General features: G+C 46.9%; 1 protein-coding gene across 18 annotated transcripts in view; it reads left to right on the forward strand.

Moving 5' to 3' along the window:
- The window catches only part of MICAL3 (microtubule associated monooxygenase, calponin and LIM domain containing 3), a 136,016-nt gene that overhangs the window by 89,688 nt on the left and 20,498 nt on the right, over positions 1–25,830 (forward strand). For 13 of the 18 annotated variants that reach the window (XM_061564540.1, XM_061564541.1, XM_061564539.1 and 10 more), the window contains 8 exons: positions 558–1,387; positions 6,986–7,072; positions 8,547–8,675; positions 9,906–9,962; positions 12,382–12,606; positions 20,270–20,398; positions 22,508–22,599; positions 22,743–25,311. In XM_061564540.1, the coding sequence (XP_061420524.1) occupies positions 558–1,387; positions 6,986–7,072; positions 8,547–8,675; positions 9,906–9,962; positions 12,382–12,606; positions 20,270–20,398; positions 22,508–22,599; positions 22,743–25,311 (4,118 nt within the window). The remainder of the gene's footprint in view (positions 1–557; positions 1,388–6,985; positions 7,073–8,546; positions 8,676–9,905; positions 9,963–12,381; positions 12,607–20,269; positions 20,399–22,507; positions 22,600–22,742; positions 25,312–25,830) is intronic. The other 5 variants (XM_061564546.1, XM_061564548.1, XM_061564553.1 and 2 more) reach the window with 5 other exon arrangements.

The following is a 25,830-nucleotide window of genomic DNA, read 5'->3' on the forward strand; positions in this document are numbered from 1 at the left end:
ATTACAGTAAAGCTGACACCTGGATTAGGTAAAACATTTCTGTATACATTTGAAAACATCTCAGAGTGCTGGCCAGGTTTTTCAAGAGTCAGATTACTGAGATGGCAATGCTGAGTTCCCAAGTTCGAACCCGGGCAGTCGCCCGTCATGAAACTGGGTTCTCACGTTGTAAGGAGTTGATGGTCTCATCTCCATCACCAGTGTTTGCTTGGGAAAAACCATCAGATTCAATATGGGTTTTCATCTTATTTGGATATTTCCTCTGAATGTTCAAAACGAAAACGTCAGCTTGACTGCCATGTGATGAACACCTCTACATCAGGGCAAGTGGGACGGTGCATCACCACAAGTGTGGATAAGAGGTCTCAGAAGTAGTTATTTATTATCTTCTTTCGCAAAACCATCTCTGATGCAGTTTAAGTAACACAAGTTGAGTAAAATTGTGAGAGAAGAAGAGGAAAACATGACATTAATACCTGAATATGAACACTAATGACTATAAACGAATGAGTGACACTGACCACTCACCATGACTTGGTGATCTCCTCTCCCCTCAGCTCCGATTCAGACCTGTCGGGGGGAGAGCCGGACTGCGACGAAGATGTCGATGACGTGCCGCTGGGAGCGTCCGCCGGCCCAGCCCGCGGCTCGGCGTGGAGTAGCCCCCCACGGCTGGACCGCACCCCCTCGCCTGAGCCCCTCGAGTGGAAGGCGAATCCCTTGGTTGACGTCCGCGTGGCGCCATCAGATGAGGCGGCCGGCCCGTGGGGTGGCGGGTTCCCGACGGCGGCCACCACCGCCGCCACCGCCGCCAGTTACACCGACGATCGATGGAGGGAGATGACAAAACAAGGCCCCACCTCCCCGACCGCCGGCGTGTGGGCCGACGCGGCACGGGAGAGAGCGGTGCCACCGGCTACCTCGGTGGAGAACGATGCCGCGAAGCCTCCCTCGGAGGCGAATGGCACAGCAGTGGCTGGGGGTTCCGCTGAACCAAAGCCCAATGGTGGAGCCTTGGAGCCCTCAAACTCGAGAGAGAGGTGTCTGCGGTTGAGTGTGGAGACGGAGGATCAGGAGGAGGAGGAGGAGGAAGAAGAGGCGGAAGAGGAGGGTTTTAGCGACGATGATTCTGGGTCGGACCTGGGCGGCATGCCGTGGAAGGAGGCTGTGAAGCGGCACGAGATCCTGCGGGGACGCACAGCGGAGGAGGCGGAGCGCGAGGCCCAGCGGCTCGCGGAGGAAGAGGCGCGAAATCTAGCCGAGGCCGGTGAGGCGATTGCGCTGGGGCTGGTGGACGGTTACGAGGACGGAGATGAGGAGTACGACGACGACGAGGAGGAGGAGGAGGAAGAAGAGGAGGGAGATGAGGAGGACGAATCGAGCGATGGTAAGGGAAACCCGGGTGGGATTTGGAGGAGTTACCGGTTAATGCTTAGAAGCACGGCGCACTCTTGGCTTACGGTCAGGTCTCACTTCATTACGTGATGTCAGTGCAATGGGGTCCCAGCTCTCACCGAGTTGTTTTGTTGGCAAGCTTTAATGTTGATGTTATGCAAAAGTTGAGCCTTGCTCAAAATGTTTAGACCGAGCTGGACAGCATAACAGGGGGCTCCAGTGGAGCATCTTTGGTGACATTTTTGTTCCCCACCTCATGACCTTATTGTGAGATGTTGCTCGTAAATCATTTTTCGTGGTCGTTAAAAAGATTTCTTCATAAATTGGAACACTTTTAAGTTGCATCAAGTGATCTACATCAAGTGAAATGTCAACATTAGAATTGAAAGACTAAATAGGAATTGTACCTGCCCAGTTCGCTGGGATGAATTATTTCCTGTCCTTGTTAAAAATGTTGCCAATTTTTTTTTATTTCTACTACTATAGGATGTATTATATGATAAAATGACAAAACATTTAACATTTCAAAAGTTTTACTTAAAAAATACATGCAACAGAAGTAGTTTTACAGTGATAAAAGGTAAAGATACAGCCCTGCATTTGCTAGTTCATGCCACTGCTGGGCAGAAGGGCCTTCACCAGTGGGAGTTCTAGAGAGTCCTTCCAGAGGGTATATTTGGCCTACTCTTCCACATAGGCCAGATGTCTTGGAAGATGGTGGGAGTTGCCACATTTCACACCACCACACGCGACCACCTGCCGATCGAATCTAACTGTTGTGTGCCCATTTGTACTGCTTTGTGGACAGACGAGAGGAAGGGCTTTAAGAAACTTGCCACATTGTTACCATGAAGCTCTGTAGCAAATACCAAAGATCGTATTTGCAGCGGCAAAGAATATCATTCGGCTTCAATAATATTTATACGAGTGAGATTAACATTGCGGATAAACAAATGTATTCGATTCCAGTTCCAACTCGAGTGGCATATCACGTGGAAAAAACGGTTCACTCTGCCAGTAGCATTCCTTGCGAGCCATGGCGGAATGTGCCGATGTATCTTGCTTGGATGGCTTTAACATGCAGACGATTGCCCACACTGCAATCTATCTCGGCCAGGTTGTAAATTCTCAAGTTATGGTGAATTAAGGCTTGCCTTGGATGCATAGTTCTCAATGACTTTTAAACATTTCACATCAGTTCGATATTTATCATTGTTATATATTTTTATTATTTTGCATCCCTCAGAGATTAAACGCGAGATCTGGTTAGAATATCTACATTTTTCTCCTTTAGATATCGTAACCAGCCATGCAGTTGTAATACAATCCTTCACATACGTGAACGTGCCTGAACAAGCAGTGCATTCTCATCCGTTGAGCTTTAATGAGTTTCATTGTTCCCAGTGAAATTTTTTTGTTTTAACGAGAAATGTTCCCAGACCGGACATTCAGTGTGACAGACTAATCGCGTATTCTTAGATCATCCGCAAGGACAGAGCCTTTATTTCAGTAATTTTCAGCTGTGATACAAGCACTTGTTCACATACAATCTTTTTAATTCCATCAGTCATTGTTCCTTCCAGACCAATATTATTGATCACTAATTAAACAATCAAACTATGGCCCAATTTTGACATTTTTGGGTCTCATCAGCAGTCAGGCTCATTCTACAAACACCTTGGTTCTTTCGGTAAAGTCACGTAGAAGGGAAGTAATAAAATAAAATAAAACATAATAAAATAATTCTCACGACGTTTCGGCCACAACGCAAGCAGCCGAAACGTCGTGAGAATTTTATTATGTTTAATTTTATTATTATTATTTCCCTTCTACGTGACTTTACCGAAAGAACCAAGAAGATGAATCCCTGCAGTCACGAAAGCTTTAAATCGAAATATACAAACACCGCTGAAAGTTTTCTTCCACATTTCATTGTGCACAATGCTCCAGAACGACGAGTCTGCATTGAACAGTTGTGCAGTTCTTTTGCTCTGTGACAAATATATGTCACTGTGGCCAAAATGGCACCTGCTGAAGGGAAAATCTTTTTGAGGAGAGAGCAGGAAATGGCCTGCGGGGGTTTATGCCATTCCCCCCCCCCCCCCCCCAGGCCGAGCGTTCTCATCAGGATACGCGCAACAAATGGGACCTAACAAGTATAACCCGTAAAAACAAAGTTTTTCACTATAAATCCTTTATATGCGTGGCGTCTAAAGTCCTCTCGTACTCTGGCTTGATATGGCTGCCACCTATGGGTCAGATGATTGCATTGCACCATTAAGCAATTGGTAATTAAATATAATATTTTTGTCCTAAAAAGTGTAAAATTTTGGGAAAATTTTTTTTCTTGAACATTCATTGTCACGCACGAGTCTGTGTGCAAAATGTCAGCTCGATTGGATCACGGGAAGTGGGTTAAAAAACGTCCGAAAATTTTGCACGGTCGTAAGCGTGCAAGCAAGCGAACTTAATATAAAGGATTTAAAAAACCTCCACCGCTGTCAGAGCGCTTCGGACGACTTTGCTCAATTGAGAAAAAAAGTGACGCGGGGATTTTTTTGCAGTTTGCGTTTGTAAATGAGTTGAATTTGTTTACTCGATTTGTGTTTTTTGCCACATGGATCATCGTCTCCACGCAGTGTTCTGCTGAAATACCTCTTGACCTGGGTTTAGTTGGAGTTCACTAAGATTCACCGTTAAGCAGGATGAGTGCCCGGCAGTATTGTGAACACACACACACACAGATCTCATTTAAGCCGCAGTGGCTCTTTAACAGTTATAGTATATATATTTACAATTGTCAGATAAGTATGAGAGAGGATCGTAACGTAGCCTGGGAAAAGTATTTTTGATCGTTAAAGGGGATTTTAATGGCATTGCTTATCTGGAGTTTTAAACGGAGGAGGACAGTAACAGTCACAAGTGCAAGGTTTTACACAATTTTTCCTCAGTTGATTCAGCCGGCTCGTCGCCCGTGTTGTTCTCCCACCGCCTTCCATGCTGAAGTTTGACGGCTCCACATTTTATTTTGTTGCGTTTCTTTTTTCAGAGATATCTCTTTTGAAGGGAAAGCGAGGATAATTTAATCTTCTTGGTTCTTTCGGTAAAGTCCCTTCTACGTGACTTTACCGAAAGAACCAAGAAGATGAATCCCTGCAGTCACGAAAGCTTTAAATCGATAATTTAATCGCTGAATTTTTTTCGTATAATTTAATTAGGCCATGTGGAGCTTTCTTCAGTGATTAAATGAAAATTAATGTTCATGGTACTTACGTATGGTGCCCATGCTAAGTTGCTAACAACATTTTAGCCACACATTGCGCATGCATGTAAAATACACGCGTGTCATATGTTCTACAAAGTTAACACCCAAATATCATGGGACCTTTCATACCCAAACATCGTAAGGAACGTGAGCATTGTTTCTGTTGTGTCGCAAGTAAATAGATAGATATATAAATGAAATGTTGAGCCAGCAGTCACAAAGCTCTCGATATGAACTGTGACCCCTAGAGCTGACCTCTACCCCAGTGCCCCCAGCTGCATGCGGTAACTGATGACGGACAATTGTGTGTGCCTGTCTGGCTGCCTGTAGCTGTCTTCCCAGCAGCCTAGTAATGACTATGGGAGGGCGGTTGTCCTGGAATGCTAAAGCCTTCTGCTAATTTATGTCCACCGATAACAGGGAAAGGAGATTAGTGGAATTGCGTCCGAGCGTAATTTACGATGCTTGCTGCGAGAAACTGGTAGCGGATACCTTCGGTGAGACCTATTTACTGTGAGAATGTCCAGAAGACGATTTGAGGAATTAATTCCCCTGGCTCAATATAGGCAATGTAATTTAAGTTTGATGAATGGAAAAGGTTTTAGTCAACTCTGTTTTGCTGAAGAAATAGTCGTTATAACAAATAACGAACATTAATGAGAGGAAATTATTGAAGAGCCTTACAAATCAATATTGTAAAAAACTCATTTACGTTACAACCAGTTTACGAATCAATATAATTGTTGGATGGATACAACTGGAATCCACAGTAAGATATATACTTAGAAGTTAAGTGAAAGAAGGTTGAGATCGAGATGATGAAATAAATTATGAAACAGGAATAGAAGGAAGAGTATCTTTGGGAACATTTAATTATAAAAGTAGCATCCCGTTGTGCCTGAGGGGAAACGTTTTTAAACATTGCACAGATCCAGCTATAATTGATGAACCAGAAGCCTGGACACTCACAAAGAACTTTATACAAAGCTGAGAAGGGTGTGGAGAAACCGCGAGAGATGTGTGCTTGGAATTATACTGAGAGACATAAATCCGGATCGGGGCAGAAAACTAAATGAGAGATGACATATCATATTGACATTGAGGAAAAGTAGGCTTGGGCAGGATGATGGCCGATGAGGGCGACTGGTGATGCCACGGCAGACAAAGGAGAAAGCATGACCCAAGGACAACCCCAGTGGAGATGGAGCGATGTGAGTTGATGTGCAGGAGCGATGTGGATTCTGGCAGGGCAGTGGATAGACAATGGTTGATGTTGAATTTTTATTTAATCCCTAAACATGGGGCTAATTGTTATATATATATATCCACCTGCATAGTTTTACAATATACTTAAGTACAGGATGTATGTGCCATATTACTGAGCGATGTATTGAACAGTCTATACGCTTTATATTGCTGAAGTCTCATCCATTTTGGGTGATGCATTGATTCGTCTGTCATTTATTTAAAAAATTAAGTAGTTACCTCATATTTATTCTACTATATAAAAGATAAATATTGATGTGTCAAAAACAAATTAATAGCCTATCTATTAATGATTTGTAATCAACTGGAACATTAGTGGTGAACACATTGTACACCCTGAGATGCATCATTAATAGCCAGACACCTTAGGGACACCCATGCACGTTGGACAAGTTAATGGATTTTCCATCTACATGCTGCTATAGAATAGGATGTGAGGAATGTGGAGATGTGTTTACGGACAATCAGCCTCATTTCCTAGGCAAACAATAGCTGCAGCCCCAAGCGCCAGTGCCAGGAAACCAACTCATTGCCTCCTGGTCCCATTGCGTGCCACGCAGGACCTTGTGCTCGCTGTGACATTGGCAAGGCCCTTTGCCGATGCAGCTTTTGTGAAGGCGTATTAGTGTAAGGCTACCAAAAGGTCCATGGTTTGCTTGAGACAGTCCCAGAAATGCTGATTCGGTGCCCCGTAGCTTTTGTAAAAATCTGAGTTTTGTTCCAGATGATCACATTTTGGCTTCATGTATGGCTCAAAGGACAGGGAATTCTGAGTAAGTGGGTATGGTTCGACAGGCTTATCCGAGGCCTATGAGCAGTCGGCAGGGCCAGTGAGGCCACTCACTGTATCGACAGGGCTCACAAGTCGGTCTCATGCATGAGTGCACGGTCTTTCCGTCCTGTCCATCCATCAGTATTTATGCCCACCCAACTGGAATTTCCATCCGTCTGTCTTTCCGTCCGTTCGTCTTTCTGTCTTGTCCTTCCATTCGTCTGTCCCTCTGCCCATCCGCCCATCAGTCAAAGCATTTTCGGCCGTGTTTTGCCCACTTTTCCCAGAGGGAGAGTATTACCCCTGGGAGAGGGAGTTGCAATCCGGCCGGTGGTGGTGTCTGCAGAGCCCTGAGCGTGACCTAACCAGTGCAGGTACCGCTGTTGGGCATGGTGTGATGGTGACACACAAAGCGTCACCAGCCCTGTGTGACGCCGGCAAGAAGCACTCCCCAATAATGACTCGACCTTCACCAACTAGTGGTGGGGATGGAGGAGTGCATAACCAAGGAGGGGGGGTGACGATTATGTTGGAGGGGAGAAAGTGGAGAGGAAGGTTGATTCAAATTTCCATCATCACTTGCATATAAAAGCAATTAAACCAAACAGTCTCCACATCCTTTCAGCCACACCAGCCAACCTAATAAGTTGTGCTCGTGTACATGCAAAGCTTAGGTAATGCCATGCACGAGCCTCACTTTCTGTACTTAAGGGAGCGAGTGGCAAATCTTTTCCGATATCTCTGTTCAACATGATCCCACCTCACACCCTCCTTCTCCTCTCCTATGGTGTTGGGCTCTGGCCTAGCTGCACCCACTGGCAGAGTTAGCGTGTGTCCGCGTGTCTCACGGTGTGCTCCCAGTCCAGCCCACGTAACCTCAGTCATAAACTGCTTAGACAACATGGCTTCATTTTGGCAGGAGGTTGCTCAGCTCGTGGTTTCTTTTTGTTCTTCTTCTTCTTCTTGGGGCCGGCTGCTGTGCTCTCAGCTGCCATTTGTTTTCAACGGGCAAATAAAAGGACCATTCAGTAGAACGCTGTGAAAATGGATTGGCTGGTGGCTTGATGTGTGCCACCTCGTAACCGAATGAGACACAGCTGACGAGCCAGGCTGGGGGGTGGGGGGTGAGCACCTTTGCCCAAAATGAAGATGCGTTGACAGCAGTATCGCACACAACACTCCCTCACACTATGACTGAGTTTAAACAAAGAAATAAATACAGGCATGAGTAATACTGACCGTAATAAAAGTTTGGATTGAGAGTTCACAGGAAACAGTTTGTTGGTGCCTTTGTATAACCATTAACGTGGCTGCCGTTCAAGGTGTTGGGTGACTAACGTTGAAGGTGTTGGGTGACTAACGTTGTAGGTGTTGGGTGACTAACATGAGTCTTTGCGAGTTGCCTTGGGAGTGTTCACGATTAAGCACGTGGGGTTGGAGTGGGGGAACACAGAATCAAGTCGGCATGCAGATGCAACTACGGCAGCTTTGATGTTTGACTTTCCACGATGAAACTGCTCGCAATCTCTTTGCCAAGCTCACTTCTATTTCTGTTAATCTTGCAGTGTCCTTTGCGAGTCTCTGATTGTCAGGCCACATTTCTGCAGTCTCTTTCTAACGCAACGGTTCATGTTGAGGGGAGTCTTATTCTAAACATTTTCTGCTGTGCTTCTCTTGATGTGAATGTTTACCGTCTCTGTCTCTCTGTCTCTCTCTCATTTCTCCCTCTCCTACCTACCCTGCCCTCCCCTTCCTTCCTCCCATACATCCCTTATTTCCCCTCTTACCATTCCTCGGTCTGGTACGTTAACCCTCTCCACCCCACGCCCCCTTTGCTGCCGAACAAAGTTTCCCGACTGAAGCTAAGGGATAAGGCGAAGCCGACACCAGTGCTAGATGTTCAGGCACCTTTGTCCGCAAAGCCGCCCATCCCGGGGTCCTTGCAGGCATCGCCTACTGCCGCCACCGTGGCAGAAGGTACTGTGGGCGTGCGCACACGCTGCGAATCCACAACGACTTAAGGCACCATAAACGCAGTCCCTGGACAAATAGAAACTCTTACACAAACACTCCACCATTATTTTTAAGTGCGGCCCGCCGTTATTTACTCAGTCGATCACCTCTCCAGGGTCTGTAACGTAAGCACCACCTGGTGAGGCCGCACTGCTTGATGGACCTCAGGACAGAAGACGGTTTCTTGATGAAGAGTGGTCCCCGTCATAGGAATGTGGACATTTTCACAGTTGGCTGAGGTCCACCACTGGAGATAAACAGGAAGTGCTCAATGCTCACTTTGACGTTTTTCAAACTTTGGAGCGGTAATTTTTAAAAATGTATATACAAGCTAAATTATTTCTTGAAAAGTTTGCCAGTTGAGTTTAAAGTGAATAAATTATATACTTTTCCATGCCAATGTGTGCATACCATCTGACAAGTAAATTCATAAATTCACAACTTGTGTAAATATCACAAAAGCTGCACAAGAAATTGTGAGGGTTTTCTTTGTTCTACTGTGGCTGCACATTGGCGTACGCCGTATGCTCGGGGTTAGCCAGAAATCACAGGTGCTGACAGCTTTAGGAACTTTTTATTCAGAGCTCCGGGCCAAGTATTCACTTTTGGAGAACAGTGAGACTTAGTTATAGGTTCGTTGCATATCCTATTTGGCTCAATTCTCACACACACACACAGATGTCCTTGGCTCATCACAGTGAAGAGGAAATGTATATGCAGCCCCTTATGGAATTATTACTGTCGGATATAAAACCACATGCCATATAGCCCCATTTCCAGAAATTCTCCACTCTTTGGACATATTATTGCATTGTGCTTTATACATTGGTTTCTGAATTCATATTTGCGCGTTTGTCATGAGGCTGAAATAATGTGGTTAGAGGTGTTGTGAATCTTGCACATTGCTGGTTGCAAATGATTGGCAGGTTCACCGTTCCACATTCGCCAGCGTGCCCACTGTGTTGACCGCATTCTTGACTCGTGATTCTGAGCCAAGGTCTACACGCCTGCTTGCCTCCCTCCCTCCCCACCCATCCCCTTTACAGCCACTGGAACGAAGATGCGCTGGGACTTTAGTTTGTGCAAGATGTTGCTCCCGTTGTACACGTGTGGCAGGTTTTCTGCTAAACCCCACACAAAATACAAACGTGCATGCATATCTGAATCTTGTGTTCTTGCACCCTTCGACCACAGAGATGACGTCTTCACGGAACCACGCGGTCATGGCATGGTTGCGGGCGACCAACGGAGGTAGCCTTCTCTGTCCGCGTCTCCCGCTGTACCTTGCCGTCCGCTTTGACGTGTGCGTGTGTGTGCGCGTGCGCGTTGAGCTCGCACGCTTGTCCGCGCACGTGCGTCGATGGCGTTCAACCGCCTCCACCCGGTGCCGTAAATGTCAGCAGCAGAAGAGCAGACTCCATTGCGTTTTAGATTTCATCTTTACAAATTCCATCGGCTAACTGCACAGTGGCCATGGGTGAATTTTTATTCACAGTGTTGAATACAATTCTTGCCTTACATTCACCGAATTGGGTAAAGCCACAAAGCAACAACGCCCTCTGCTGTGAAACTACACAGACTCTCATCGTTTGTGAATCGTATAGCGCCTTCGTGATAGCCTTTTGTGCTCTACGAATGGTCAAATACAAAATTATTAGATTTGATTCGATGTGATCACGACACCGTGTTTTGGAAGCGATGGAGTTGCTCTTGCCTCAGCTGGAGGCTGCACGCCGGGGGGGGGGGGGGGCAGGACTATGCCTGTGAGCGGTGCACACACGCGTGTGTACGCACGTGCGTTTGCATGTGCCCCCCCCCCCCCCCCCCCCCGTGGTCCTGTCTCTCCGTTCTGCCTGTCCTTTCTTGTGCGTTCATTGGTCGGCCATGGGGGCCCCTCCTATTGCATGCTGGGATGCTGTGCCGGGTGCTGCGCGGAGATAAGCGTGCGTTGCATGGGGCCGAGCTCGCGTTGCCGGGTTCCGGGTCGCTCGCTGCTGGGTGGAGGCCCATCTGTGGGCGTCGGTGTCTAACCTTCCTGAGTCCATAACCCCTTTTGTCCTTTGCCAGGTTTTTGTTTCTTATTTGAATCTTTCCTGTCGAAATGTAAAAAAAATCCATTTGTTATGTCGCCATTCATGGCTGCAAATGAATGACTTTTAAACGCAGCAGCTCCCAACAAACGGTGCTATGCATTTATTAGTAAGTTTCCATTGAGTCTCTTTTTTTCACCTAAGGCCACCTGGTTTGGTTCACTCAAATGCTGGGGTGTGTGCATCACTAAATGCTTCCCGGCTAGCTTGCTGTCCCACCGTCACTCACACTCGCCGGGCAGTGGCTTGGGGCTGAAGCCCCGTGGGGAGTCCTGCAGTTTACCTGTCTGTCACATGACCGCCACTGCTGCTGCTGGTGCTGCCACTGCTGGTGCTGCGTGTACTCATCTGTGTGTGTGTGGGGGGTGGCTGGGGTTCTCGGTTTGCAGTGGCTACGCGACTCCTGCTTGGCTGACGGCGAGCTCCGATGGCTTTCTGTGCCTCGTTCACGTCTATCAACTCGTGTTTTTCACGTCGTTTTTACTCTGATAAGCGGAACGGTCCCACTGACAGCAATGGGCATAACAATGCGTGGCTTATGAAGAGGCCCCAGCAACTTGGCTTGCCCTAACCGGCCGCGGTGCGACGTACGTGCACTAACATTGCGTGTGTGGCAGATAACACAGGCTTATTGACGAATTGGGGAAATGTCCGGTGGACGCTGTGACTGGGCAGCGTGGGCCCCAAAATCGACGCGGCACAAAATAACTCTGCATTAACAGCATTTGTTAACATTGCTTTCAACATATACCTTCATTATATATGGTCCCTGTGTACATACAAGGAGCTGTCATGAGGGTTCAAGAAAGTATTTTCTACATGTAATATATTTGTAACCTGTGACGTCAATGCATTTAATATCATTTGCTTACATCAATGCGCTTAATAATAATAATGATAAGACAGCCTTTTTTCAACCCACTGCTGCGTGAAGGCCTCCCCTTGCTGTGTTGGTTGTGATTCACCACGCGGGCAAGTGCAGGATATTGAAGGCGGTGCTCAGAACCAGGACAGATTTCGCTCACCGCTGATGTTTTCCACGGACGAGGATCGAACTCGCATTGCTACTGACGTTCGTAGGCGCACTGTGCTCGCCACTGCGCCACCGCTCCCCTGAATGCATTCATATGAAGTCAATAATACAGCAGGTACAGGCAGCACTAAATAAGCGCAAGATGATTTTGGTGAGCTTTAGTATCTCGGCTTCTACACCTCTTGACCTCTCCTTGTATGTAGACGACAACATACAAAGCGTCTGTGTTAATGCCATGTGTGTCTACAGTATATGAGGTGCATAATGTTTATATATTTTTCCCACGAGTTAAGTTATCACTTATTGTTATTTGCCGAGTGCAATACAAATGATAGCAATGCACCGAATGGGCACCTAGTGTTTGGTCACGAAGCACGGTTAACGAACGCGGCATGGCCACTGTACCAGATCGGGACACCACTCTGACCGTCGGCGGGGGCCGACGCATCTCAGGTGCCGGCCACCCTGGCCACGTTGGCGGCGGCTTCACGCCGCGTCGCCTCTCCTCGCTCGCCGCGCGGTGACGAACCTCACCTGTGTCTCGCAGCGGAAACGACGGCGACAACGGCGGCGGCAACGGCGGCGGCCACGGCGGGTGCTGCTGGTGCGTCCAACAGGAAGGCGGACGAGGAACCACGGTCCGCTTCGCCGTCGCCTGGAAGTGACCTTCGCTCCGGGGGACAGGCCGCACCCTGGACAAAACACGCGGACGCCACCGCACCTGTGAACGACTCGATGTCGCCGCCGCCCTTGCCGCAATCGCAGTCAGCAGGTGCCGTGCTCAGCCCAGATTCTAGATGTGCAAAAGTGCGCGGGCGTTTCATCTTTTTCAGAAAGCGTTCAATTTGGTTTACGGCGGTGAACCTGCTGCGGTCCGTTCGCCACGCGCCAGTTGAGTCTTTGTGACTGAGCGAGTGGAGCATGCGTCAGGAGGGGCAGCTCCGCTCGTGTTGAATGGCGATTCCGTTGAGCCGATGCGTTTACTCTCTTTGTGGAATTCGCATTTTAAGGCGGTTGTCGCTATTTAAATACTGGCCTTCATCCAGAAGCACCTGGTTACCCTAAGACCGTGACAACATTGCACATTGGCCTGCAGTGCGTGCATCTCTTCAATTCGAGGTAGACTTTGAAGCATTACGAGCCACAGTGTTACCAATGTTAATTTACATGTTTCCATTTGATTTGTCCCTTCAGCTATACTTTATTGTGCTTTGTTGATGCTTAATTGAGGCCAGGGCTAACGACACAGTAAAGTGTCATTTAACTTTAGAAGCTCAAACCACGTTTGATCAGCACCTAGCTGCTTGCAAGAAGGCGGCTGTTTGTGTGTTTTACTGGGTGTCCAAACAGTAATTGAAGTTGAGGGGAGCAGTCAAACTACAGGTCAAACATTAAGGGCAAATATTGGTTCCTGAAAGCAGTTGTGCAACACCGGGACCCCTCCCTGGGTTGGGCTTTCAACGCTTAGCCGTTATGAACTGTGAATACACAATTGTGTTTGTGTCAAGGCTAGCACTGAAGGTAGAGATAATTGAATTGGGGGTGTGTTGCCAGTGTGGATTAAATCGCTGATAACTTACCACCAGCTCATTTCCCCGTGGTCAAACGTCACCAACAAAATGTGTGCGTCAAGTTGGGAAATGTTGTGACATTTAAAATCTGCGGGTATTTTTTGTCAGGATATTTTCCACCGTGTCGTCTGCTTTACCAGTTGGTAATTGGTGAACGTTTTTCTTTTTCTGTTTCGAGCAAAATACCTGGCATTATAGATTCAGCTAAGCCAATTATCAATTATCGTTATTTCGTGATTATGGCAAGGCCGGAGAGCCAGGTTACAGTTAAACTGTATGTTTAGCTGTATGTTTTAGATCTGGTGAACAAGTGACTCATTAACACAAAAAGTAGCGTACTTTGGTACAATGCAGCAGTGAAGAGTCATTTTTATTACATCCTTAGTACAGCCTTGCCATGGCTTTCAGTTATATTCCAGCAAAAAACCCACAACCCTTATCAATATCCAAGGGAGGCAATATCATCCTGTCACCCACACATAATATGTGCTGGGGGATAAATAGTATAATGGGGTGCAGTGATGGGTGACATGGTTCATGTTACAGTACTCTGCTATGAACCTGGCCACTTAAGTTAAACTCCCAGATAGGGCTAACATCGGTGCGGAATGATATCTGAGCTGTCCTGGGCCTTGCCCCCCCCCACCCACTTCACATACCCACAATGACCAGCATGGTGAAGTATGGTCAAACAATACCCATGACGTAGGGAGTCCATCCTCTAGCAGTTGGTTGGAAAAGGGCTGCATGTTATTTGTATGCAACACATTGCACATGATGTCGTTTTACTTAAATAATGAATCAATGTGAGGAGACAGACAGGAGCATCTGGATGCCAGTCAGAAGATAATTATCCGCAGTTGGCTCTAGAATTACCCCAACACAAGCCTTTTTCGAGTGAAATAAGAAACCAGTTTACTAACTGCAGCCAGTTTGATTAAACTGTTCACGTAAAACCAAGTGAACTAAGTTCTCAAAATGTTGCTCATTGTAGTTCACCTCAAGGAGGTATAAATTTTGATTTAAAGCTTTCGTAACTGCAGGGATTCATATTCTTGGTTCTTTCGGTAAAGTCACGTAGAAGGGAAATAATAATAATAATAATTCTCACGACGTTTCGACTGCAACACAAGCAATCATCATCAGGTGTGAAATCCACAGCAAGAAAATTTGAAAAAAAAAATTCTTGCTGTGGATTTCACACCTGATGATGATTGCTTGTGTTGCAGTCGAAACGTCGTGAGAATTATTATTATTATTTGAAAAAAAAAATTCTTGCTGTGGATTTCACACCTGATGACGATTGCTTGTGTTGCAGTCGAAACGTCGTGAGAATTATTATTATTATTTCCCCTCAAGGAGGTAGTTGTTTTTAAACATTTTGAGGAAAAAAGGGTTGCAATAACCTTCCATAAATGGGAGGTTGCTTCTTCTCTGCATGTGTCCGTGTTGTCTGAAACGCCCTTCCTCTGGCAGTGGAAAATGGCGAGACTCCTGAAACCCTTCCTCTGCCTGTGACTGTCTCTCTCGCTGAATTAGTTTCAATAGCTCACATCTCTGCCATATTCCGCCTTCCGTCCTACCCTGCTTGATAGTCTCTCACGATTTAGTGCCTTCCAAAAAGGTTCCTTCAAATGAGCTGCACTCTCGCGTCACTCGATTTTCTACGACGTTTTGAGATGCGGTTGTATTTAGACACTTTATGAATCAAACCTGTGTTGTAGGTTTTGTTATTTTAACGAAGCTGTAGTATTTCCTGTAAAAGGGCGACAGTCCATTCATTATATTTATTAGCCACGTTTGTGTTCAACTTGAATTTAACATAAAAGCCACCTCCAACTTGGGCTTTTGCCAAAATACTTTTTAGGTAGCCAGAAAAGAGCATAGACCCGATTCAGCTGCAAGGTTTAGTTCCTTATTGTCTTTTTGGCACGACAAAAAAACATGCCCTTATCAACGTATCTATTACCACCATTCGAGCAAATTCACCGAGGCGCCATGCGTTTCCCCACACTCTTGTCAAGCTGCGAATCTGACCGTCGTATCTCCTAGGCCCTGTGTTTGCACAGCCGCTGGTTCAATGAGGATTGCCGGCACGGCACCTGTGCACACACACACACACTCCGACCAGCCGCTGCCCGCGCAGCGAACGTGCCGTCACGGTCACAGCTGCCCTCACCGTGTATCCACATGCAGCCCCCCCCCCCCCCCCCACACTGCTCACGGAGAACCGGGCAAAACGCGAGGGGCCCTCTCGGGACCACATGGGGTTGACTGCGCCCTTGTAGAGGGGGAGGGCCTTGGGGCATTTCAAGCAGCAGTCTCTGACTCAGCACAGCTGCACTTGTTTTTGTGCGTTTCCAACGTTCACCCGCTGCGGAGTCAAATTGTAAGGCGGTGTAATGTATCACGTTGATATTTTGGCGTGTGTTTAACCAGAGGGACAGCTGCACCTCGCTGATGAGACCCGAAATGTCAAAACACCGTCCCCTTCGTTGCTATTTTGAACAAAACACTTTGAAATGTTCAACAGTGATTTAACGTGCTACAAATGAGTATGAATTGTATTTATACGTGTGCCCACACATGGGTGCTTCTGACTAGAGGAGTAAAATATTATAAACAAATTTAATATCATCACTGCTTATAGCTCTTTCTTGGTTTTTTCGGTAAAGTCATGTAGAAGGGAAATAATAAAATAATAAAAATCAAATAATGAAAAGAAAACATAATAAAATATTATGTCCTTCTTGGTTCTTTTGGTAAAGTCACGTAGAAGGGAAATAATAAAATAATAAAAATAAAATCATGAAAAGAAAACATAATAAAATAGTATGTTTTATTTTAATTATTTTATTATTTCCCTTCTACGTGACTTTACCGAAAGAACCAAGAAGATGAATCCCTGCAGTCACGAAAGCTTTAAATCTAAACACTACTTATAGGTCGATGTTTTTTTTTTCGCCTTAGTTATTCAACTGGGACTCAACTGTAGCCAATTATCAATTCATAGTTCAAATGAACTGCCCTGTATTGCCAGGGAATTGCTAATTCTCACTGTGAAACTGAACAGTCTTCGTGCCTCTGGTGAATACAGCACAAGCAAATTGCTTGGATACTTTTTCCAGGCAGCCGTTTGGAAGTGCGTCCCAGTTGCCACCATCAGCTGAGGTTATTTAATCCCTTTCTTAGAAGCAGGCTGCTTCCAACTCCATTTAGAGGCAGATTAGTGAGCTCCTGCTGGCTTTTACCATTCTACTGCAGCAGTCACGGCCAAAATAGGTTATTTACAGTGTAACTATATACTGGTGCATTGAAAATACTCGCCACCTGGTTTTACGATACATATCTATTTTTTAAATCCGTGCGATAATATCAGATTATTCGCGAACTTCTAAACGGGGTCACAGGGCTGACCCTGGGATAACGTGAAGATCTCTTTATTGGTCGTTGAAATATTCAAAGCCCACCATCGGTGCAATGCCTTCTGGGCAAAGCGGCCCTCATTTTCATCATGTCAGTGGAGCTGTCCCTGTGGAGAACGGGGGCCTTAAAATAATGTACTGCAAGGAATGTCCATCGCCTTGGCAGTGGAGTGCTTGTCAAGCGCGGGCCACACTGCCACCCAGTGTTAGCAATGAGACAGAGGCAGGGCAACTGGATTTGGCCTATTGAAATAATTTCAACAATGCTGTAACTGCTAAGTAGTTAAATGAAAGATGGAAAACACAATTACATGATATTCCACAATGTTGGACTCACTGAATCCAAAACAAGGTATGAAACAGTCATTACAAGGTAAATCAATTCTTCCGAGTAATTCACAGTGACCGGAATTCACAGGGCCTGAGAGCCAACAGCTTTTTACATACAAGAGTGGCCTAAAAGTCAGGGTTATTAGATTTATTTTAACAAATCACGTAGAGTTTCTTTAATTTATTTGAACAAATGATCAAAATGATTGTCATTAACATGCATGCACGCATGAATGCTATTTAAAATTAACGTAGGACTTATTTTAAACATTTCAGGTGTAATCTTTAAACATTCATCAAATTTGTTCCGTCTGAATTCGTTTTCAAATGGCATCTGAAAAAGAAATAGATCAAAATAGATATTAATAATGATAATAGATAAAATATCACTGTTCACCTTGTTTTCTGGTCTGACACTGGTGAGACTAGGCCACAAATAAAGAAGGCCGTCTCTGGTGTATGCCACTCAGTTTCAAGGACAATGCATTCATTATCAGAGCATGTTTTTTGTTTGCATGTTCACCACAAGTAGTGTGTGTAGTTAATGCAGACTTGATTCCTTGCAAAAAGATATCTTAACGCTCCCTGTTTTATTCCCAGGAAGGGTAAAATCTATTCTTATTTTTTATTCTTTAATACTGGCAACAAGGTCCCATGATAAAATATGAACTTAAATAATAAACAATAAAACATTTTTAATGCCAGTGTTAAAATAAATACAAGAACCCTATGTTTCTTGACTTTTGCGCCACCCTGTACATCTGTGTAAGCGAACGCCTTATTGAGTCAGGAAGGTCATATGAAGGTGGGCTGATTGAAAGGCATAGCGATTTGTTGAAACCAGACTGAAAAGTAAATGCTTCTAATATTCCTCTAGTTTTTAAATGTATGACATCATCGTCTAGGCATATTTTTTTGTTTCAGTTAATGCTATTCCATGTTTTTACATTTAAAATTATATTCTACATTTGGCCTCATTTACAAAGGAGTCGGTGAAATCTCGTACAAGACTTACGCATGCCTGCAGCTTATTCACAAAGTGATGCTCCAGTTGAATTGAGTGCAATGATTGACATTTAACTGAAAACAATTGTCAACGTAGTTTTTGCATTAACGAGTTGCAACGGCCTTTTTGTATGAAGAATCAAGACACGTGGTCATTTAGATGACCGCATTGTTGAAACACGCATTCCAAGGCACTGACGCTTGACCCCGGACTTGAGAGGCCAAATGCAGTCTGTATTCTCCATGTCTCAATGAAGGAGGAGGCCTTATACTCTTAGGTTTTTTCGGTAAAGTCACGTAGGTAAAAAATTTTAATTAATAAAAGTAAAATAAAACAAATTAAAAAATTCACGACGTTTCGGAGGCAACACAAGCCTCTGTCTTCAAGTGGAACCATCACAGCCACGACAGCTGTATCAAGTATCAAGTAATTCACGACGAAACATCGTGAATTTTTACATTTGTTTTATTTTACTTTTATTAATTTAAATTTTTTACCTACGTGACTTTACCGAAAAAACCTAAGAGTATGAATCCTTGCAGTCACGAAAGCTTCAAATCTAGAGGAGGCCTTACTTCTGAATGCAAATGTATCCCAGCGTTGTTATGTTCTTACCCTGCCAACTTCTCAAAGCACGTCTTCCGATTAGATGTTCCCTGTCATATTTGCTCATTGGTGACTAGAGATTCTGCTTATCACTCGGTTCCAGTATGATCCTATAAGGGGTATCTCGAATATTACTTTCAACGATCCTCTATGGGGACGTTCCACAAATTAGATGACCTCATCATCCTAATAATGCATATGGGGTATTATTTTTTAAATGCTTGTCTATTCTACACTTTTCTATACTCTTTGGTTCTTTAGGTAATGCATAAGCTGGATTATTTTTAAATCCTTTATATTAAGTTCGCGTGCTTGCTTGCTTGCTTAGGACCGTACAAATCTTTCGGTCGTTTTTTAACCCACTTCCCGTGATCCAATCGAGCTGACATTTTCCACACAGACTCGTTGTGCCAGACAATTATTGTTCATGAAAAAAAATTCCCAAAATTTTACACTTTTTAGGCAAAAAAAATGTATTTTACATATATTCAAATAGAACGCATTCATGGCTTTGGCTGAACATCACAGTGCAAGAGCCCAGAGCGTAACCCCTCCACAGGCCGTGGTGGAGTAGCGCAGTTGGTAGCGCCCTCGCTTCCCATGCCAAAGGTCGCGGGATCGATCCCCGCGTCCTCCACAGGCGAATATATTTTTAAATCCTTTATATTAAGTTCGCTTGCTTGCTTAGGACCGTGTAAATCTTTCGCTCGTTTTTTAACCCACTTCCCGTGATCCAATCGAGCTGACATTTTCCACACAGACTCGTTGTGTGTGACAATTAATTTTCGTGAAATTTTTTTTCCAAAATTTTACACTGTTTAGGGAAAACTAATTAAATATTTAATTACCAATTGCTTAATGCTAGCAGACAATCATCTGACCCATAGATTGCAGCCATCTCAAGCCAGAGGACGAGAGAACTCTAGCCGCCACGTATATAAAGGATTTAGAGTGAAAACTTTGTTTTTACGGGTTTACTTGTTTCCGCCTGAGGACGACTGCTTGTGTTGCGATCGAAACGTCGTGATATATTATTTTTATTTTATTTTTCTACCTACGTGACTTTACTGAAAGAACCAAAGAGTATGGATTTGTGCAGTTATGAAAGCTTCAAATCAAGATTACTTGTCTATTGTTTAAAACAAATATGGAGTATTGCATGAATCAAAGAAATGACACACGCACATGCGAAGCTGAATACACCATCACTGTGGATGAACAAGTCCGCTCATCCAAGTACGTCCGATTCCGTGGTATTTCAGGAGATATTTTCCCTCTAAAAAAAGGTGGACATGAATTGCAGTCCTAACTGGTCGACGACATGCTGTGCCAAAGCAAAAAGCCACTTCATGATTATACCCACAATGACTCGCATCTTTCCTGTCTTTGAAATGTCTTGGGAATCGCAGACCCCCGCCGTGGCTTGAGACGTTATGTGCGTTGGCAAAACAATGCTCGCATTCAAACCTGAGCACGTGTCTTCTGCTCTCCCCGCAGAGCCCCAAGACGAAGCTGCCAAGAGTCCTCACGCCCCGGTGCCCGGTCCTCACGACGAAAAGGCGACGTTCGGGGGCAATGCCCACGGACGTCGATTCCAGGGAGATGATATCTTGGCTCGAGGAACAGGTGAGATACAGGGAGCTTGGATGCAGGGAGCAAACCTGCGTCATGTGTAATGCATTAAACAAATTAGAAGATATTTCTTTGAGTGTCCACGGGGTTATTGGATTGCTTGGGTAGCGTGCTGAAAGCCAAACCTCACAGGATTCACAGTGAATCAGGGGTGGTAATGACGAGCTGTGATTTTAATTGTAAACTTGTATTCGGACGACGGGCGAGTAGAAAAACCATTTGCAAAGAAACCAAACGGCGGACCCATAGAGTAATGTTATAGTTACATGCTAAAAGCAATGTATTCTTCCATGCATGTAATTACAACCCCCCAGTCTACATGTGTGGCAAGCAAGGGTTTACACTCTCCCACACCACACCTTCACACAGCAATCACGGTCGTGCGGTGTACGAATCAGTCTAACTTTCAGTCCCTTGCTCAGACCCCATGGTTCCTGCACCCTTACGGATAAGAAACCACACCTCGGTATTTCTTGCCAACTAAATGTGCGCTTGCGATACGCGCAGCTGCTGCGAATATCGGTGCATCCCTGACACGACCTGGTCTCCTGAAGTTTGAGCTCCCTTGAGCCATCCATGGTAGCCACACTCCAGGAGGTGGTGGCTCCCGGCTTGGCCACACCTTTGCAGTAGCCACCAGACTCTGCTCATGCAGAAACACCCAGTCGATTTAAAGCTTTCGTGACTGCAGGGATTCATCTTCTTGGTTCTTTCGGTAAAGTCACGTAGAGTCGACAGACTTGCTCTCCACCTGAGGACGGCTGCTTGCGTTGTGGCCGAAACGTCGTGAGAATTATTTTATTATGTTTTATTTTTATTATTTTATTATTTCCATTCTACATGACTTTACCGAAAGAACCAAGAAGATAAACACCCAGTCGTTACTAGCTTCACTAACCGTGCGTGATTTTCAATTTATTGTATGTGTGCACTTTAAAACTTAGTTAGAAACTCGACCCCCCCCCCCCCCCCGTTCAAACGTGTTTCTTGCCCAAACAAGCATCCGCAAGAGCGGCTCCACACTAGACATCTGCTTCACACATCCATGCTAACGCACTGAGAGCTTGTCTTTATTTAGTCAGCATATTGGGTGTTGCCAGCTCCTTCCCCCCAGTAAATTAATAATTCAATTGAGGAGCCTACGCATGCTTTCCCCTGTAGTTTGGCACATGTCAACCCAGTCAAACCATTGTGTCTCCACTGTGGCCCACTTAATTAAAAAGTTGAAAATCGCATGCACAAGTGCCTCTTCCACGAAAAACCCTGTCAATTCAGTGGCAGCCATGACAAGGACCAACTCATTCATCAAATCGATCCTGTGACATTGGGCATGGAGTGGTGGTGCCACCCAAAACTCAATAGCCAGCTGTGGCTAGCGTCAGGTACGAATGATACCTGCACTGGTCCTGGATCCAGTCACCCTTGACCAACACCCCCACTGACCAGTCTGGTGAAGTATGGTCAAACAAATTCTCATTGCTGACTCGGTGTTGGGATGTCTTCATCCAGCAGTGGATGGGCAATGATGTACACACACACACATATATATTTGGTAGTTCAAATGTTGGGGCTGACTGAAAGATTTATCAGTGGTATCGAATGGGGCCACAAAATAACTCCCATGGCTTTCTATAAAGAGTCTGAAGGTGTTATGGGGGGGAGGGGGGGGGATGAACGTGATCTTTTTTCTCCAACGTAATTAAAGGTCAGAGGTGCAGGATTCAAAGAATGGTCCCAAGACATGTGGCAGACCACCGTGCTCGCGCTCTTCATTAGGCGTTCACACGAGACTCCCAAACCAAACAGCTGATCAGCCAAGTCACTTGAGCGTTTGCCTTGTAGCAATTAGAGAGTGCATGTTATTCTGAGATTTTATTACAGTTTTGGCCTCAAAATTCCATACAATTGAATTCAACAGCTGCTCCTCGAGTGCAAGAGTACCATTCCTCATGTTTCACGACATGCATCACTGTAATAGTTCTATTTGTCCCATACCGACACTGCTTGTAAAGTTATGGTGTTTTTATAAGTTGTTGACAAAAGGTTTTGAATGGAGGCACAACAACAAACAACAACAAAGTGACTTATATGTTTCTTTTCCAGCTACGCCAGCCTTGCCACATCTGAATGGATTACCTTCCGTGTGGGCTGAGCTCCCACTGAATATTCCATCCTCTAAAACAGACCAAGCGCAGGTACCAGCATTTAAACCATGTCCATTGGTATTTGGCTTCGTGCGCTTTGGCATTTCGCCAATGTACAAACGCGTCCCTTCATTTTACAAAAGACATATTTGGTAATTGTTCAACTAACAATTCGATATTTTTTGTTTTTGCAGAGCCTCGGCAGAAAGTTACAGTGCCCAGACTTGGCGAAGGGGCCTCCGCTCACCTTGCCACTGCTGCCTGTGAGCACCCAGCCCAAAGCAGACAGCGGCTCGAACTGTCTGCCCTCCAAGCCTCTCTTCGCTCCATCCCCACCCCCTGTCTCTTCGCCAAATGCGACGTCCGCCGCAGCCTCCAAAGGCCACGAAGCGTCACCCAGAGCTTTCTTCAGCCACTCTCCACTCGGGCCTCCCCCATCAAAGTACGACTTGCTGCTCTGGGGTCTGGAGAATCCTTCTTCGGTAATCCCACCTCTTCCACCTCAGCCTCCCTCGTCTTCCTTCCAGCCATCTTGGTTGTTGGATGCCAACAAGTCTCCCTTGGTACCGGCAAAGGAGCTGGCGTCGACTGGGGTAGCGGCGCAGCCTCATTCGCCTTTGGGTTTGGCGGCTCTGCAGTCGCCGGTGACTTCTCACGCAGCTCCGACAACGCCATCGCTCTCCAAGTCTTTATTCTATCAGTCGCCACTGCTCTCGCCGCTGTCTCCGATCCCTTCCACGCAGTCTCCCAGTGTCATCCTTGGGCTGTCGCAGGTGTCCTTGATATCTCCCAAGTCTTTTGCAGACCAAGCCTCCCCACGGTCTCTGCAGTCGCCCATTGGGAATCTGGAGCAGCCTCGGATGACCGCGGCTTCACCAGCCGCTACCAAACCCCAGCTCGGCACCGTATCACCGTCGGCTTATTTTATGCCATCCTCCAGGCCAATTCCATCCCCGAGGACTCAGCTGTCTCCTGGTTTGGTGTCAGGTTTACCCCAGGTTCCCATCGTCACCCCAAGGTCATTCATGCAGAGAGCTGGTGTGTCGTGGGAGCAGCCCAGCAACACCCAGAAAACCGTGACAGCCACCGAAAAAAATGAAAAGCCAGAGTCTGAGATGACGCACGCGAAGGACATTTCGGCCGGTGATGCAGGCGGCGTTTTCCGTTCGACGGCAGCCGAGGAAAAGGACACCATCGACCGGCACCGGCTGGAAGCGGAGCTGAGCTGGGCACGGTTCGGCATTGGTGGGCAGGAGAGGCGACAGTCTCCCACCGCGTCCGACTCGAGTGGTACAATCTCCACACCCGAGTCGGCGCGTGCCCGCTCGCCCGCGCCAAGAACAGAGCCAGGCGCTGGGAGTGGCACCGTGGAGCCCAGACCAGAAAACCAGATGTCGACCCCCGCACGCCCAGTGGTCAAGTCGGCCGCGGCGAGCAAAGCCGAGTGGCTGAACACACCGAGTAGTTTACCTGCGAGCGATTCACTTTCTACCGCCTTGTCACGGAACCATGTCGCCAAAACTGTGGGCAACGGGGAGGAGCTCAACCACGTCGATATCCTGCACCCCGAGGACGTGAGCGTGTGTTTGGTGGAAGACGTCCACCCCGGGGCCGAGGGGGAAGACGACCCGAACACATCCACGTCCCTCTTGCTGACTCCGCCCTCAAGTCCTCCGCCGCCCCCGCCTCCCAACGAGGAGCCGGCGTCGCTCTTTGTGTACCGGCCTCACACGACGCCACCGCGGGCACGCCCGCTCTCCCTGGACGCACACCTCACCCCCAAGAGGTCCGCACCTTCGCGTCTCCAGGACACCCTGCGGCAGAAGTCCCTGGAGGAGAGTATCGACGAGATCCCCTTCGCGGACGAGGAGGAGGATGGCGACGACGACGACGAGGGCGGTTCCTGCGCAGACTTCCGGTCGCCGGCCTCAAGCGTGTTTTTGGACGAGTCGTTCCATACGCCGCCCACAAGCCGCCCGGCAGGCAGGACGAGGCCCGTGTTCGACCGTGACAGCAGCTCGCGCAAGACCACACCCTGCTCCAAGATCTCTCCTGAGGCCAAGGAGGTGGCAGAGAGCAGGCTGCGGGAGCGCGAGCAGGTGGTGAAGAGCAACGTGCTGCGTGACGCGATGGCGCAGCAACGTGAGAAGCTCAAGGGCCGGCTCGCAGGAGAGACCTCGTTCTTCAGCAGCCCCGCATACGCCCCCCACGGCAAGAAGCCCTCGACGTCGGCGGTGGCGGAGGCGGCGACGAAACCGCCATCCCTTTTGCCGAGCGACCGCCACGTGGACAGCGAGCCGGCGCGACGAAAGCACGAGTCGGCGAAGGGCTCCAAGTCCGTGAAGCTTGTTGACGGCGACGCTCTGAAGGAAGAGTCTCAGGTGGACGATCTGCCCCCGAGGTCCAAGAAGAAAATCCCAGCGAAGGACCTGAGCAGCGAGACGTCGCACACGTCTAGCGAGGACGTGCCGGGCAAGAGCAAGAAGCGCGCCTCGCTTTTCTCGCCGAGGAAAAACAAGAAGGACAAGGCGGCCAAGATGGAGAGCCAGCGCGCGGCGGACGCGGCCGCCCTTGCGAACGAGAGCAACGCGAGCATCGCGAAATCTCGCTCGCCGCTCTGGAAGGTGTTCTCGCACGGATACAGGAAGGAGCGCAGGAAGGAGAAGGAGCTGGAGGAGAGGACGAGGTCGAGCACCACGTCCAGCGTGGGCACGGTGGACTCAGCCACGGAGCAGCCAATCATCACAGCCACCCCCAAGCCAAGTAAGGGCGGCAGCAGCAGCATCTCCAGTGCTCATTCGTCATAGCCTCCTGTCAAATTTGTTGTGAACTGTTGCAGTGCGATGTTATCACTTTTTCAGTTATGACAGCCAGGCTTGTAATGATACGTTCATAAATTAATCAATTAACGTCGATTATTATTCTCATGATGAATGCATCGATTCGGTTGTGAATGAATTGCGATTTGTGACCATTATGCCTTCTATTTTACTGTCCTGATTTCCGTGGTGCTTTTTAAATGTCTTACCTGTGAGCGTGCCCACTTACTTAGCCTGTGTAACCTGTTTAACACGTAGGCTTCGCCTCACAAATCACTCACACACCCTTTCACCCACCCCCTCGAACTCACTCCCCACTCGCTCACTCACGCAACCTACTTACTTACTCGACCACTCACTTGGCCACAAACTCACTCACGTACCAAACTGCTCGCCCACCACGTAACCCACTCACAACTAAACGGACTCGGCAAGCGAAGACACGGCACCCGCAACCGATCCC

This window comes from Lethenteron reissneri, chromosome 33, assembly GCF_015708825.2.
Source record: "Lethenteron reissneri isolate LAM-NWPU_2019-01 chromosome 33, ASM1570882v1, whole genome shotgun sequence".
Taxonomy (NCBI): Eukaryota; Metazoa; Chordata; class Hyperoartia; order Petromyzontiformes; family Petromyzontidae; genus Lethenteron; species Lethenteron reissneri.